At 42.7% G+C, this 17,902-nt stretch overlaps 1 protein-coding gene across 1 annotated transcript in view; it reads right to left on the bottom strand.

The window, feature by feature from the left end:
- Positions 1–3,998: 3,998 nt before the first annotated feature.
- Positions 3,999–17,902, bottom strand: part of pigg (phosphatidylinositol glycan anchor biosynthesis class G (EMM blood group)) — a 67,634-nt gene continuing 53,730 nt past the window's right edge. The window contains exons 11-13 of the mRNA XM_028960308.1: positions 14,525–14,834; positions 12,406–12,569; positions 3,999–5,386 (exon numbers count right to left, since the gene is read on the bottom strand). Of these exons, the coding sequence (XP_028816141.1) occupies positions 5,164–5,386; positions 12,406–12,569; positions 14,525–14,834 (697 nt within the window). The 3' untranslated portion in view covers positions 3,999–5,163. The remainder of the gene's footprint in view (positions 5,387–12,405; positions 12,570–14,524; positions 14,835–17,902) is intronic.

Here is a 17,902-nt window from a genome sequence, read left to right as displayed (position 1 = left end):
CAAGAATACTTTACATCCATTCCAGTACTTTTACATCCATTTTTTTATCTGCTTCATTGTAAAGAAAGTGTCCAAAGGTTGCTTCTTCTTTTTGTCACAGCCATCTATTAATGGGGCAGTGGTGGCCTAGCGGTTAAGGAAGCGGCCCTGTAATCAGAAGGTTACTTGTTAGAATCCCGACCTGCCAAGGTACCACTGAGCAAATCACCGTCCCCACACACTGCTCCCCATGCACCCAGTGCTCACCAAGGGTGATGGCTAAAAGCGGAGGACACAGAGGACAAAGGCTCTACTGCAGCTTGGTTTACAGCGGGCATGGATTAAGAGATATCTAGTTGTGCAAGAATGAATGGAAACAGGGGAGGGACATTCTTAATGCATGGCCTATAGCAAATTTCTATGAGATATACACCATTTCTGCAAAAAAATAAATAAGTACATGAAAGTACCTCAGCAGCGTATTCATCATTGCAGATGCCATGCTGATGGGTTAAAAGAAAACCCTGAGAATAAACAGGCTGTATCGTCAGCCTCAAAGTTTTTAGCATTTTGCAGCGGCGTACAAAATGAATGCAGCAACAAAAACAAAATAGATGTGTTCGTCATTCATTTTTCATAAATTTATAAGCCAAGATAGAAGAAAAAATTTAATTTTATAAGATAAAATAACAAAATTTATTACCACATCCTGGCTGAAAAAGGTGTGCCATTTTTTACTGGATATTAACATTTGCAACATTTGAAAGTGTAATTAAATTGCAAATGTCAGCATTTTGAGTAATAATTTCACTTATTCTTAGCTCTCTGCGTAATTGTGACACTCGTGTTGCCTGGATCCCCATTCCTGCTTGTGATTTATGTCTCTTTGTGAATCCCCTCGGCTTACTCCCGTGTTAAACTGTTGCGCCGAACAATACATCTGAATGGATCTCATCCATCTTGGTCTTTAAATGGCTTCACAGGACAAATTGCTCCTTCAGCCAGACGCTCGTACAACAGTGAGACAAGAGCCCCGCTCTGCCCGCGTATTCCAATCTATATATCATCCGTATTGACTGAGTAGTAATTACTTTAAAGAACAATAGTTGGGAGAGCAGTCATATTATTTGGACAAAGTTGTACAGCAAGTCCAGATTGCAGCAGAGAACTGGAGCTTATAGCTAAAGGAAAATGCTTGTGTTAAACAAAGAGCTAGTCAAAAATGCACAAAAGGAATGGTGTTTTTTTAGGGTTCAAAAGTTGAAAATAAAAACCAGTCAAGCCCGGTGGGAATATGGTTGTTCTGGTTTATGGGTGCATTACCAATTCAAAGTAGTTATGTTTTCTAAATGCCTTATATGAAACATCAATGCTTCCATTTAACGATGATATGCAATGTCATTAATGTAAAGTTTAAAAAAAAAAGTTTGCATAGAATAAGCAAATTTTGCATAGAATTATTATTTTTTTTAATTCATTTTGCACAATTTCAAGGTTAAAGGAAACAAAGCTGCTACTATTAGTGAGATGTAGCATTAGCACCATGAGCTCTGGGACAGAATTATTGGACTGCAGACAATGCAGACAATGCAGAGAAAATTGGTGAAATTTCCTACAGTATATTATAGCCCTATCTAGGGAGCTCCCTGATAAGGCTATAATAAGAGTCACTGCACCTCACCAGCAGTAATTGTAGCACAACAATCTCGCTGTAAAACTATGTGACAATAACAAACTTAAACTTCAGCTTGAGATGCAGAAGTGACGTTGCCCTCTCCAGGCAACTTCCGGTGGTCCTACATTTACAGCATTTATCAGACGCCCTTATCCAGAGCGACTTACAATCAGTAGTTACAGGGGACAGTCCCCCCTGGAGAAACTTAGGGTTAAGTGTCTTGCTCAGGGACACAATGGTAGTAAGTGGGATTTGAACCTGGGTCTTCTGGTTCATATGCGAGTGTGTTACCCACTAGTCTACTACCAGCCCAGGTCCTTCAGTCCTGAAACGCAGCAGGGCCGCGATACAGCAGCCTCGCAGTGAAATGAAGTCATGGATCGAGTGTTCAGCTTGGCCCCTGGTTCAATCTGCACAGCAAATTTAAAGTAAATGGAAAGGGATTAGCAGAGGGGTTCAGCTAAGCCCCCCCATCCCTGGCATCCACGGGGCACATCAGCTCAGCTTCCTCCAGCACTCCTCAGCCCCTCCTTCTCAACTCATGCAAAACCGCCTGGGTGTGAGAGTGCTTACGGCCTTCCCACAAATTCATTCCAAAATGGATAATTGGCACTGGGTGCTCATCTGGGTGCTAAAGAACCAAAAAGGGGCGCGGGGTGTGCCAGGGCAGCACATCACACCTCCCATCCCACCAATCACCACCAGCGCTAATAAAGTTGGTTACAGCCAGCAGTGCACAGGAAGATGCGCCGTGGCTTTTTTACGGGTGTGGATGTGATGGAGGGAGATGGAGGGAGCGGAGAGGGTTGGAAAGGAGGGTGGGGGTGGCGTAGCATCAGTCTCCAGTGTCCAGTCGCAAAGGCAGAGCAGCGAGAGGGCGAGCTGCGCCACAGCTGATAAGGGGCTCAGAATGGAATTCTGGGACACCGACTGGGGCAGGGCGGGGTGAGGCTGCTGGGGATCTCAGACCACACAAACAACGTTTTATGCGGAAGAAAGCGTTTATTACTGGACTCCTTTTAACTTCCTGTGGGCTGCAGGCGTGTGGATGGCAGGCGGTCAGATTAGTGCCTTTTTAAAGCTCACAGGGTGGATTTCAGATTGCTTGTTAAATAAGAATTAAAATACAAAAAAAAAAAAATACTACAATAATGTACTAGGGTCCAGTTAGTCAAGGCAAAATATCTTGGACCAGTGACATCACTGCTCTGCCAAACATTTAAACCAGCCCCTCTTAACCTGTTAGTTAATGTGGACCTAGCAAGCAAGTTAACATGGTTAGTAGATTTGTGATATTAAATAAGTTCTTAACACATGTTAATATACTTTTGTCCTTGATATGTGTATTTTAAGATGGTGGCATGTAGCCATTAAGGACAATTAAAACACTGATGTCACTAATAAAAAACGTTTCTCTGGTTTTATAATTTTAGCATTAAAATGTGGAAATCTTGATGACCGCAATGCTTTAAATAGCACTTTAACATGGAACACTGTTAAAGGCTTGCCTGAGAAGAGCTGGGGACAATATGATTATTTTTTTTTTGAACAAAATAAAGGTGGCTGGGCGGCAGCAGCAGCATCATTTTCGTTTTCATACTTCTGTTGCTTTGCTCCCCTCAGCCACCAGCTGGGCTGCTGCAGGGTGCAGACGCACCTGTTGGATTGCATACATAATGCAGCGTTTGATTTGACGTTAATTTAATCTGACACCATATGTCAACATATCAAATGCTCATTTCTGCACACACAAGGAAGGGAAAACAGCAATTTTGTGAGAGACCATGGCACAGCCCTTAGAAAACACGACTCTCATTTGCTCACCGTAAGATGACACACATCAAAAAGCTTCGCAAAAGAAAGGAAGGAAATCAAAACAAGAACATAATGCACAGACCCTTCACAGTAACTTAAATAAAAAAAACAACAGCACAATGTAATTGAAGAATCCCTTTACATTCAAAAGTAATGAAGAATAAAGTGATGAGAATCGAGAATAAAAAACAAACAAATAAAATCCACAAAAAACTACCCCAAATTAACAACAGACGATAACAAAAGAATCACTAATGAGGAAAACTATAAAATGCTCAAATCAAGGTGTAATTTTAAGCAATGTCCAACTTCATTTGACAATAGGATGCTACTGGACTTTCATGATTAAAATAAAATGTGGAGCCCTTTCGAGGCGCAAAATACCAGTATCCTGTGCAACTCTAATACATAAATATAATTTACACAGGCCACACATTACATGTGAATGGAGATACACACGTAGACATGGCCCTGTAGAAGTTTCAACATAAAACACACTTACTGGTAGCAATAAAGCCTCAGACTGCAATTTCAGTATACATTCATTTTAATTCAGTGTCATAAACAGGTACCACACAAGGTCTACAAAATACATACATCTGATTCAAAGAATCAGGGGCTCCACTGCCTTTCGTCCTATATAAATTTACCCCAAATATCTCTGACATGGAGCCTGCAGAGTAAAGGTAAGATTCGAGATGTATTTGGTAGACCCTCTCTCCTAGGCTGTCGATAACTCAATTTTGTCCATGTCATTCAGCTGAGCTGAGAAAAATTACAGTGGAAGATTGAAAAACATGGAGATGGACCAAAACTGCAAGAACTGCAGTGCAGCTGACCAGCATGTGTGCTAGAGCTGCTGTAGTGGCTTTACTAAATAAAGAAGTGAATACAAATGCACTCATGATACATGGCGATGATGGAAAGTTTTCCAATATGGTGGTTCACCGAAAGTGCTTGAAATAAACATTCACAACATTACAAATTAACGGTTCAATTTGATCTTAACTTTTTTTTTGCATATTAACTTTCCCATAAACTAAAATATTAAAGCCTGGATTTGAATTTGGCATTCAAGGAAAATGCTAAATTCCAACCTGTCAGAGTGCTGACTGAGTTGTAGAGATTAGCTATTAAAATTAGCTGCAGACTGTAAATACTGGGACCGTCCAATTACCTGCTCAATGGGAAAGTGTTACAGTTCCTGCAGTGCCGCTCAACATTGCTCCATTTCTCCAGCAGTGCCGGTTGGGAAAAACTGGCCATTGTCACAGCGAATATTTGCATAACAAATATGAACCAAACCTTTCATGGAAATGAACCATTGTGCAATTTTTTTTTGGCCAACATCAGCAGTTTCGTCTGCAATATTGCTTCACTCCAAGCAAGAACGCATTGCATTAACTTTAGCCTGTATTACTGCTTATACAGCTGTATTTTTCAGAACATTTTTTTAATGAAATAGGTGCGTTCATCTTGTAGCCTCTGGTCATGAGAAACCCGGCCCACTCGGGCTTAAATCTTTGCATATTCAAGCTATACAGTGCATGGCTTTTCAATCGCTCAGTATGGATTATTGCTTTGGCTTGTTCCCTTCCTGCAAACTGGGGCTCCAAACTTGTATCCGGACTCTCAAACACATGCAGCAGGCTCAGGTAAAGAAAAGGACAGGCAATGCGCCTGAGAGGCTCAGGTCAGGGCCTGGTCAGGTTCTGGTTTTGGTCCATGAAGGTGAAGAAGATGCAGGCCGCCGCCGTGGCGAGGGTGTGCGTAGCCTCGTACAGGAGTTTGGGTGAGAAGACGCTCCAGATGAACAGGTGGTAGCGCAGAGCGGTCACCAGGACGACGTAGGCCACTGCTGGGATGGAGCGGAGCAGGGCAAAGCAGTAGCAGCCGTGACCGAGAGACACCACACTTCTGCAGAGAGAGAGAGAGAGAGACAGAAGCTGAGCACCACAGAAGAATACGGTGTCCAGATGGGAACAGATCAAATGTGGGACAGGTTACCAGTGTGTTACCAATTGTGTCTGTGTGGGACAGGGTAAGTTTCTACATTTTTTATTAAATACTCTTTAGGGTTTAGAACAATGATTTTCAATAATGAACATTTTGCACTAAAATTACGTTTATTTTTAATTAATATTGCACCTTGATACTTGTTTGGTGGAAAAATGGTCAGGGTCCGAGGGTATATAAATCAATTTTATTTACATAGGGTTTTTTACTATGTCCATTGTCACAAAGCGCCTAACAGCAAGAGGAACCCATCCCTCTCTGGTCAGCACTGGATTACCCTGGGATTCCCATTGAGGTAATTAACTTATAGAGGTTAATTTTGAAGTCCAGGTTTATATTTTGATGTAATATTGATGTATATATTGTACTATTCTGTAATAGGGTAAACACTGTTTTTACCATTCTATTATTTACAAATGTTTTGTTAATTGTTTAGATACAGACTAATTTATGACATGGTTTCATTCATATTTTTGCTTCTGTATATGAGCTGATAAAGTATTTTTTTATTTAAATGAACAGTGTTTTTCATTATTTCACAACCACTGGACATTAGTAAAGAAAGGAACCATACAGTTCTTTTGTATCTAGTCATGAAATCTTTCCAAAAAATCTCAAGGAAAAGAAAAATCTCAAGTATGAACGACAAGAGGAGAGGAGTTCTGCACAGACCGACCATGAGGCCTTTACTGCTCTACTCTGAGCTATGGGATGACAGCATGTTTTTTTAATGCATGACTCTCCTGCATTCATGTGAGGCAAGTTTGGGTTAGAGGCAGGTTTGGGTTATGTAGAGCAGTTGCATAGAGAATGATGCAGACAGAATAGAGAACGATGCAGACAGAATTTTCAAATTACCAATGAAAGAGCAGCACATCATTTAAATAAGGAGGATTCGTTTTCATGCTGCGCAGTTTAGCGCACCTGGACACCTGGTCAGCCTATGTGCAAGAGTGAGGATGAGGAAAAAGCTCATGAATATGAATTTTTAATGTGCAGCATTCGAATAGAGGGACGTTAACTGGAGATTTTGCAGGTGTAACCTGTAACAGAGAGAAGGTATTCGGCACCGCTGAAAACGCCACCCGACTGTTGAATAAAATTCAAACAAAGGCAAAATAAATACTAGCTTGGCATTAGGTCAGTGTATAAAGATGATGAACCCTGTAACTGCAACACCGGCAGAGGCAGGACCCAGCGACCTCGCCCGGGCTGAGCCGCCGCTGCAGAAATATGGACGCGTCAGTGGATCTCCACCTGAGTAATACAGGCTGTTTAACACTGATCTCTGTGCAAAAACCCCACAGCCTGGTCTACACCTGCCGCCCCGCCTGCCTCACATGCACCGAATAAGGTCACTGAGAGCCGGCAGAGCGCACAGCCTCATTCAGAATTTGTACAAAGCTGGAGAAGAGCTGGTTTCTAATGAAAGAAAAAAAATATATATATAACCAACAATGGCATGAGGAAAAAAATTGACCTGAATCTCTATTCATTCAGACAACACACAACAGTACCAAGATGTGGGTCCACCTTCAGAATAAAATCAGGGAAAAAGTTCCATATTTCTGACCCTGGCTGATGGAACAGGAACCTCAAGTCCTGGGAAAGTATCACTTTTTACTCCACTGTCTTTGTCACCCGTCTCCCTGTATCCCCCAAGATGCAGAAATAAACGTTGGTTTCAGGCAGTGCCATCACCGATTCGGGAAACCTGTAGCATGTGGCAAGACACCGGAGACCCAGAAAGAATCCCGGGCCTTCCTGCTACATGCCCTACAATGACACTAACATATCCGCCATCACACCCTCCTAAACAGTGGAAGATGCAGACTGGTCTGTGTCTATTCTGAGCAGGTGTCACGTCAGCTGGCCCGGCTTAAGATGTGTCACTATGACACAGAGACAGATGCCGAACGTGAGAAAAACAAGAAGGACTAAGAAACAGCGCAAGAAAGGATATGATATGGGTTAAAGGAGGCAGACGGGCATGGCGGACTCAGATTTTGATGGATTCTTAAATAAATGGGTCATGCAGAAGCTCCAGCTGACGATCTGCGAGCCGCTTCATCTAACAGCTGGCAAAACATAGAGGAGCAAAAAAAAGAAGCACCAAAACATAAAAAAAATAAATAAAAAGAGCGCCGTCGGGAGAGCTGTGCCGTGCCGACAGAGACACATAATCCCAGGTGAGTGTGAACAGGATCCCATCTCTCCTCCAGGGATCTGGCCCAACCGCCCGGAAAAGCTGCAGGCAGCCAGGCACGTCTCCATTGTTCTGCTGCTACCTGCACGACAGGTGTGGGTTAGGAAATGGGTTTCTGAAGCTGGTGAGAGACAGACAGAAACACACCCCATACTGCGGCTTTAGGCTGCTGGGACAGGTGTCTGTCTGATGCAATAAACCAGCAGTGAGTTACTGCAGCAAACATTTATCTGGATGTGTATTTGTAACATGTGTAGAACATGTGTAGATGAAGGTGTAGAACCATCTCGAGGACGATCAGAGGAAATGGACAGTAGCTGAGTTAAACATACGAGTGTCACCGCAAAGGGTCTGAATACTTAGGAGCATGTGATATTTCAGTTTTTCTTTCTTAATAAATCTGCATTTCTCTGTCAATATGAGGTGCTGTGAGTACATGAATGAGGGGAAAATTAACTTAAATGATTTTAGCAAATGGCTGCAATACAGCAAAGAGTGAATACTTTCTGTACCCACTGTATGTAATTGTTCAGAGTGGTCAGGGTGCAGGAACTCACTATCACCTCTTGAGGAACACAGTGGTATTACAACACAATACATATACAAAAAAAATCAACATTATTTCATTATTTTCTTCAGGTCTTACATAATTCACATTTGCACATTGTGTATTGTGCAATTGTGCATACATGTATATTTTTACTGGTATTTATGATTGAATATTTCTGTAAAATAAAAGTTAGTTAGTATCACTAAAAATAGTACTAGTTTCTAAAATAAGATTTCACATTAGTCAGTCTTTGCAAATATGGATGTGACAAGAATTCATAACGGGATGGATTGTGATTTTTTTTCCCCCATCAGATAACACTGTGCCCTAATCAAAATGCAATTAGCTGCTGTTATGCATAAAAACATGAATTTTTGATTTTATCAATATGGGAAAAAAAAATCTTGATAATGGAAAATACTGATTATCTGTCCAACCCAAACAAAGGCAAAGTAACGAAAGCACAATGTTATTTCAAAAAAGGACTTCTGTTTTGTTCCAACTGCCAATGAAACATGCAACAGAAAGACAGAATTACAGTTTCTGTCTGAAATTAACCAAAAAAAAAATATATATATATTTTTTATCATAGCCCTGACCTGAATCGGTATCCTGTGGGGGTGCGTATTGATCAGGGTCCATTTCCAGTATTTGGTCTGCGGTGCTGGGATGCTGATAAAGCGCGCTGCATTATAAATGATCCGCCCGGCGTCAGGCTACTTAAAGCCCATCGTTTATCACCGGGGCCTCTGACCGTAGCTCCCTCGGACCGTGGCTCCACCTGGGAGTGAGCGTGGCGTCTGCGGGGGTGGAATATGCGCGCTGAATTATGAGGCTTCCCGGAGTTAGGTCAGCAGGAAGCAGCCGTCTGACAGTCAGTACAGCACCTGGCTGTAAGTGAGGAGGGGACGGCGTAATCGAATAATTCAGGCCTCTGTCGACGGCTTTTACCATTTACTGCAACCTCACCAGTAAAGCTGCGACGCTGTCGGCCTCACAAGTGCAGTCAAGCTTTTATAAACTCATTTACTGGGCCTTAAAAGTGGCACAACCTAACGTCCAGCTTGTAAAAGCTGATCTACTGACCAAGGGTCTGTTGAATGAACAGATTTGAAACATGTCTTTTTCAAATACACCCGTACACGAGTGGGGAGACAGACACACACTACACACAGTATGTAAACTCTGCTCTCCATTCGCATTCCAGTGGCACTGGCAGCGGCACACATGCAAACGTGCAAACGGGGCCTGCGACGTAACAGGATTTGTTTTCCAGGCACATTTCCATGGCATCCCTCACCCCGCGGTTGAAGAGAACACGCTGTACCCCTGCTGTGTGTTTGCAGGTCAGGAATCATGTTCCAGTACCAGGCTGTTTGACCTGGTTGTCGTGGAGTGTGTGCCAGTGTTCCTTTGGGTGGGTGGGGGTATAGTGGAGGGTGCCTTGGATTTGTTTTGTTGAGGATGAAAGCACTGCGTAAAATCTTCTCCAGCACATTGCAAAGATTCTCAATGCAATCAAAGTGGTGGACAATCCACGTGTGCTCCCAGAACTTTTCATTCATGATTTTATAATTCAAAATTACATTCTAAATAAATAAAATAAAATTAATTAATCATTTTAAATCTTTTGAATGCTCTGAAAGCTCTAAACCATTCTCTCTCTCTTTCTCTCTGCTCCCATGTTTCAGGAGTTAATGAATTATTTTCCACTTCACGTCTGGCTCTGACTTCGCTGGATGGCTAACCTTTGCCAGGATTTGAATGGGCGCATTAATGAGACAATCAATTAGGGCACCCCGCGTTGCACATACTGTCCTCTGTTCAAGGCTGTATTTTTTTTCTTCCCCAGAAGATCTTTAGAAAAACAGTACATGTCCCTTCAGAATTTCAATTTCTATTTCGATGCCGAGCGCATCAGCTCGTGATCAGGTGGCTGGGCCTGAAACAAGTGATAGCCAAAGCCCAGGCGGTTTTCTGACAATGGAGTTTAATTGGTCCAATTCCAAGCAGCTCTGATCTGCCTGAACTCCCGCGGAGCTCTGATCACTCCTGCTGAATCTTTTTGTAATGCTCTGGATAAGGGCGTCTGATAAATGCTGTAAATGTAAAATGTAAAAAGTAATGCTGTCCCCTCCCTTCACCAGCCTTTCTTAAGGAATCAGGATGGCTGTATTTCCAGTTTGTACCAATGTAAAAATGGCTCTATCAGCATGTAACCGGGACCTTTTCAGTCAAACAAACACTGCACCTCTCTTTTATAGATGTTTAAAAGTATGGCAGTATCCATAATAATCAGATAATAATTCATTTTAGTGTGAAAAACTTTTTTGCACATCTCAACTCATTCTGTACACCTCTGCTCTTTTTGCACATTCCTACACATTTTACACGTTTGTCTTGTGTGTCCTGTTTGAAATATTCAACATATCCACTTACAGGCATCCTACATGATGTTGTCCACTTATGTCCTGTTCGACCTGTTCATTGTACAGAAATGTTTTACTTTTCTCCTATAGAGATAACCTGTTGCTTTAATTTTTTTTGTATAGTTTAGTTTAGTGTGTATATACATATATACAGGGAGTGCAGAATTATTAGGCAAATGAGTATTTTGTCCACATCATCCTCTTCATGCATGTTGTCTTACTCCAAGCTGTATAGGCTCGAAAGCCTACTACCAATTAAGCATATTAGGTGATGTGCATCTCTGTAATGAGAAGGGGTGTGGTCTAATGACATCAACGCCCTATATCAGGTGTGTATAATTATTAGGCAACTTCCTTTCCTTTGGCAAAATGGGTCAAAAGAAGGACTTGACAGGCTCAGAAAAGTCAAAAATAGTGAGATATCTTGCAGAGGGATGCAGAACTCTTAAAATTGCAAAGCTTCTGAAGCGTGATCATCGAACAATCAAGCGTTTCATTCAAAATAGTCAACAGGGTCGCAAGAAGCGTGTGGAAAAACCAAGGCGCAAAATAACTGCCCATGAACTGAGAAAAGTCAAGCGTGCAGCTGCCAAGATGCTACTTGCCACCAGTTTGGCCATATTTCAGAGCTGCAACATCACTGGAGTGACAGAGACATGGCCAAGGTAAGAAAGGCTGAAAGACAACCACCACTGAACAAGAAACACAAGCTGAAACGTCAAGACTGGGCCAAGAAATATCTCAAGACTGATTTTTCTAAGGTTTTATGGACTGATGAAATGAGAGTGAGTCTTGATGGGCCAGATGGATGGGCCCGTGGCTGGATTGGTAAAGGGCAGAGAGCTCCAGTCCGACTCAGACGCCAGCAAGGTGGAGGTTTGGGCTGGTATCATCAAAGATGAGCTTGTGGGGCCTTTACGGGTTGAGGATGGAGTCAAGCTCAACTCCCAGTCCTACTGCCAGTTTCTGGAAGACACCTTCTTCAAGCAGTGGTACAGGAAGTCTGCATCCTTCAAGAAAAATATGATTTTCATGCAGAACAATGCTCCATCACACGCGTCCAAGTACTCCACAGATCAAAACACTGACAGAATCCATGGATGGCAGGCTTTTGAGTGTCCTTGCAAAGAAAGGTGGCTATATTGGTCGCTGATTTGTTTTTGTTTTGATTTGAATGTCAGAAATGTATATTTGTGAATGTGAAGATGTTATATTGGTTTCACTGGTAAAAATAAATATTTGTTTTTTGTTAAGTTGCCTAATAATTATGCACAGTAATAGTCACCTGCACACACAGATATCCGCCGAAAATAGCTAAAAATAAAAACAAACTAAAAACTACTTCCAAAAACATTCAGCTTTGATATTAATGAGTTTTTTGGGTTCATTGAGAAAATGGTTGTTGTTCAATAATAAAATGATTCCTCAAAAATACAACTTGCCTAATAATTCTGCACTCCCTTTATATATTTTTTATGATTTTACAATTGGAGGGGGGGGTTGGGGGTCTGTGTGAAACATTTTTTCAATACACGGTACACTGTGTATACTGTTGTACTGACAATAAACCAATCTTGAATTGAACTGAATAGAGATCAGCACCACGGACAGCTCCAGGTTACTATTTCACAAAATGAATGCAGAAGCTTTCATAAACACAGGCAGGCTTTGAATGGTTAGTGTATGAAGCACTGACAAGATTGAGCTGTATTGGAGTTTCTGGCATGTGACATACCTGTCTCTCTCAGAGCTGAGGTAGCACACCAGGTGACAGGCCCACAGGAGCGGCCCTGCATAGGTGCTGAAGGCCGTGAGGAAGATGGCTGGCGCCTCCACGTAGCTCTCCAGCCCCACGAATCCCACAGAGATATCCACCGTCGCAATGTTGTTGGAGTTCCCCTGGGAACAGATGGTTTTCAATCTTTTTGGTTTTTATTATCCCCCACTCCCACAAAGACGGAGACAGGAAGTGAAGCCAAGAGGCGAGAAATGGCTTACTGAAGGTTCCACATAAAAAAGGAAACTAAATAAATTAATAAATACTGAAATCGGCTCTTAACTCAACAATATTTAAATTCAGACCCGTCACTCACATTCGTCCTCTGAACCTGACTCGTTGCTGCTCTTGTACACAGCTTTTTTAAGCGCACTTTCTTTCTTCCCCTTTTCTGGTCGCTGGTTCTAAAATGCAGTTGACTGACAGGCGCTACCAACCGTAACCAGGCGGAGCTGGGTGAGAGGAGTAATGAATCAGCAGCCTGCGCTCTTTCTCTCCTTCGAAGGTTATTTACAGGCGGCCATTTCTGTCACATCCCCTGCCCTTGTGAGGGCAACGTAGATGTACTGAGGAACGCGTCCCCCACCTTGCCTCCCTCCCGCACTCTCTCTCCCTCCCTCCGTCGCCTTTTTCACTGTGTCTCCTTCCTCTCTTCACTTCACTTCAAGACCTCTGGACTGACGGAAGTTCTGATGAAAGGGTCCTTTGCTGCCAACGGGAACTAAATTAAATCAGGCACTGACGTGGCACCAATGCGGAGACCCCCTCCCTCCCAATCACAGGGTCCTTGCCGGCGTTGGGACGCATGCAGGTGACAAGTAACAAGCAGGCGCATCGATCGTTTCTCCATCTGCCCGCTCCCGCGGAGTCAGTGGCTGTAAAAGTGAGGGATATGTGGGCCGTGGCGGGAACACGGCAGCCGCCACGCCGAACCCCCAGCTGCCAGCACTGACCTGGCTTCCAGCGCCACACCCACTGCCTTCGCTTTTCTCCCCCGCAGACAAGTCTATAATTTCATGCTTGGTTACATAAGCGATAATTGTCCAGTTGTGGAGTATTTATTAACCTTTTCATGACAGCCATAACCTCAGATTTTGGGAGGTCATGTAGGGCCACAAGAAAAATTCTGAGGGGAGGGAGGGGCATTTACTACTGGAACAGGGCACCAGAACATCCTCCCTGTTGGATGGGTAGAATGTAGAACGTGGCAATGAGTTTGATCTGACTGCAATTTCATTGCCTTCCTAATGAATTACTGTTTAACCCACCAGACAAATTATTGTAAAAATATACTTTATAACTACACAACTTTCAGCCTATGAAATCATGTACTAATTTCAAAAATGTTTGAGTTGACGTAGATGATCATTGGCATGGTCATATAAGTAATTTATTTATGTATGTATTGAGTATGATCAACAAAAAGGCATCAAATCTAAAGAAAAAAAATAAATAAATACTTTGCATAATTGTTAGTTATTTAGAGCATATATATATCAAATTATGTAACACAGCCACTGTGGCCTGTGCCAGTCCCAAGCCCAAATAAATGGGGAGGGTTGAGTCAGGAAGGGCATCCGGCGTAAAACGTTTGCCATGTTGATTGTGAAGAGAGCCAGACCTGTTGGTCCGCTGTGACGATCCCTAACGTGAGTGGCGAAGAAAGGATTTGCAAATTATGGGCATAAATGAGAAGAATTTGCAAAACTTTCACGACACTTACCCCTATTACTAAATCAAACTTATCATATGCAGAAAGACAGACAGCTACCTGTCATGTTTTTACAGTGAATATTGATAAAACACTGGCTGTAGTTCGTATTTTTTTAATAGTGCGTGCTGGAAAAGCTGTTTCTGATTTAAAATAGTAGCTAAATTGTGCACGGTGAATTGTAATCTGATTTGGTCAGTACAGGGTACAGAGAAAAAAAAACATAATACGCTGCTGAAAAATGCACAGTGTAAAAACGCAGTGCAATCGCCAGCATGACCTTGAGACCTAACACTGATTTTGTACCACAGAGTAATGTAAAGGATTGAAAATGTATCTGTCTATATGATTCGCTCTTTAACTGACCTGGAAGAAGAAGAACGCCTGGCCAAACCAGTAATGCATGATGGTGGTCTGGGCCGCGTCATAGTGCAGCCGCTTCCAGATGAACTGGGCCATCAGTGTCTGAATGAGGAGGAGGCCTGCCAGCACGGGGAGGTTGTGTGCCCGGAAAAGAAGGGCCGCTAGCAGCACCAGCCCGCTGTACACCTCCCACAATCCCCTGCTCTTCAGCCGCACGTCTGACGATATCACTTGAGAGCGCAGCAGGTCCTTAGCGCCGCTGAAGAGGATGCCCAACACAAAGACGTAAACAAACCGAGCCTCTACCGTCCCCCTGAGGAAAGATGGAAACAATGAAGAGCACACTGACACAATCTATTTAAAAATTTGACTTTTCAGGAAGTTTCAGGAGTTTGAGAAAAGATTATCTTGTCTGTTAGATTTCCAAGTATTCCATGCACACTTTGGAACATATTCACAAAAATCCCACATTAAATGGAATAATGTGTGTGTGGAGCCCGCGTTTTACAGTGCAAAAGTTCATAAAAGCTGCAAACCCAAGAAATCTCTGTAGAGAAAAATTTTTACATTTTAACTAATATTTCCATACTCATAATAGCATTTTAGTGATAGTATGCAATTATGAAATAATTGCCATTAAAAATGTGACAGCACTGTTGCATCATTCAATGTGTTTTTATTTTTTGTGAACCCTGTACATATCTTTGTTCAAATGATGAACATGAATGTAAAACGTTTTTGATGCCTCCATAGACACGTTACCATCAGCCAATCCAAAAGGATCAGCCATTGTTTTTGAATGCAAATGGAATCTGTGCAGAATGGATCGGACAGATCGTGCACTGATACCCAGCGTGACTGACAGTGGTGGGACGGACGTATCTGATGAAGCTTGTTTGTTTGAGAATTTGAATCAGTTTAATGAACAAGCATGCATGTGGACAGTTGCTTTTTGGAATGTGAACGATTTAATTTTCATTTGAATGAACTGGCCCAAAATTGTGATGATAGGAACAGGAACTTCATTCCAACATCCAAAGTAAATACCGAAACTATAACAACGCAGTCTGTCCCTTCAGAGAACAAGCCTTTGAGCTCCTTCAAACTTAAGCGTAAATAATTAAAGAAGCGCTCCTAACCTCCCTATTTATCTGCTTCAACCCCAAACGTATTGATGTCTGACAAATCAATAGAGTGAAGACTGCGCGTCTGCAGAAGGAGCCTGGGTACATTTTTATGAAGCGCAGCGTTTGAACTCCCAGCCCTGTCCTCGGCCCTGAGCGCGAACGAGCTAAATCAGAGATGAAGCGACTGAAAAGAAACAATGCTCCCTCTAAAAAAAAAAACTGGAACCCAACCGTGACATTAAAATGCGTTATTAAATGTTCGTTCAGTAAAATGTTGCCATCACAGGCACTCAACACAGTCTTGAAGCCTGAAGAAAGAACATTGAATGTGGCCTGTGGGACATGAAACCATTCATCAGGAAGAAGAGTACGGCCTGGAGGATTGGGCAGGTCCCTCCGACAGGCATGAAACCTTATTCCAGGCGGTGCCGAGACACGCACTGCCACCGAAGTGCCACAAACTGCAGACACCTGACAAGTAACCATGACAACCCAGGACTGAGCCACAGCTTCGGCGGCTGAACTAAAGTGGGAACGGTGCAGCATGAAACCAAAGTGGAGGCGCGGGACCTCTGCACGTCTCCAGCTGGGTGGCTGCACTTTAATTGCATTTCAGTGCATTTCAGACGCAGCCTCTTGGCTGCCGGGGGTTTCAGGATGTTAACTAACACTCTCTCCGTATTAATATCATCTGTGATGCCACAGCAGAGCCTCGGGAATGTATAAAATATTTGCATCCTTGCCCGACTCAAGGACAAGGAGAACAAAGTGTTGCGGGGTGTAGGGGAGAAAAAATTTAATTCAGAGAAACCCCGACTTGGGCTGAACTCAAACGCCTCAGCAGGAAGCTTGACTGGGAAGGATGTGGATTTTCCTGACGACTGACAGCCTGAACGACGCACCCTTAGGGTGTGTTTCAGTACGATTACAGCCGGGAGACAAGCAGAGCTTTAAAAGCACTGCTCTGCCTCGACAAGAAAGAGCGGAAGCAGATGTTATGTCATGTTTTATTTATCTGGCATGACTACCGGTTCCTCCCGGAGTCGCAGCAAAGTCACAGAGGAGTTTCCACCCCGCCACCAGGCTTGGCCCTTGGTACACAGCTCCCTAAAGACCTCTACAGGTATCTGAAGGGTTTAAGATAAGCCGCAGGGCTTACTAGTGTGGAAGAAAACCTGTTCCATCTGATTTTAAAAATTTATTAGCCTTTGAATTTCAAACACTATTTCCGAAATGTTTGCCTCTACAGTTTTGATGTAAATAGTTTCAGTGTATATTATTCGAAATATTCAGAAATTCAAAAGCTAATAAAATTTCAAAATCGAATAGGAACAGGATTTCTTCCATATTGTAGAGAACTTTATATACTGAGTTCAAAGTTAAGAGCACTATTTTTTAATCTGGTGCTATGCACAGCACAAAACGTAGACATGTGTGGGTTTACATAAATAAATAGATAAAAGAATGTATAAAAAAAAGTGCTTGTCACATGTGATACACAGCAGCACAGCACATGGTTGCACAAGTTGCTCCAGGGAGACTGTCCCTGAAACTACTGATTGTAAGTCTCTCTGGATATGGGCGTCTGATAAATGCTTTAAAAATGTAAATGCACACAATGAAATATGTCCTCTGCATTTAACCCATCACCCTGAGTGCGCAGTGGGCAGCCATGACAGGCGCCAGGGGAGCAGTGATTGTTCTATTTATTCATGTATATCCCAACCTTTGACTCTACATTAGTCAACAAACCCCATGCTTTTCACACAGCGCAGGTTTGAAAGTAGTGCTTTAGGGGATGAAATGTATGAGAAGGGTCTATTACTGCCTGAAGGGCCTACCTGCGCAAAAGAGTTCCTCCAGTATGGGCCATGCAAAACCTGATGATGGCCTAATTAATACTAACCAACCTGGATGGGAATCCCTCTCTTAATTACCACGCTACAAAGCAAATTAAGCATTTTCTCTGAGGCGTTCTTATTGTAGGTGGGTGATAATGATGGGAATGTGTGAGCAAAATACGAATTGGCACCAAAAAGCATTTATTGCTTCCTACAGATGTTTATTTCTTGTTCTTCTTGATATGGGTGGTAGTAGCCTGGTGGGTAACACATTCACCTATGAACCAGAAAACCCAGGTTCAAATCTTCCTACCATCGTGTCCCTGAGCAAGACACTTATCCCTGAGTTGGTCCTGGTCCCTGTAACTACTGTTTGTAAGTCGCTCTGGATTTAAAGCGTCTGATAAATGGCT

The sequence above is a fragment of the Denticeps clupeoides genome, chromosome 18, assembly GCF_900700375.1.
Source record: "Denticeps clupeoides chromosome 18, fDenClu1.1, whole genome shotgun sequence".
In the NCBI taxonomy this organism is placed as follows: Eukaryota; Metazoa; Chordata; class Actinopteri; order Clupeiformes; family Denticipitidae; genus Denticeps; species Denticeps clupeoides.
This window is presented reverse-complemented; position numbering and strand designations above follow the sequence as displayed.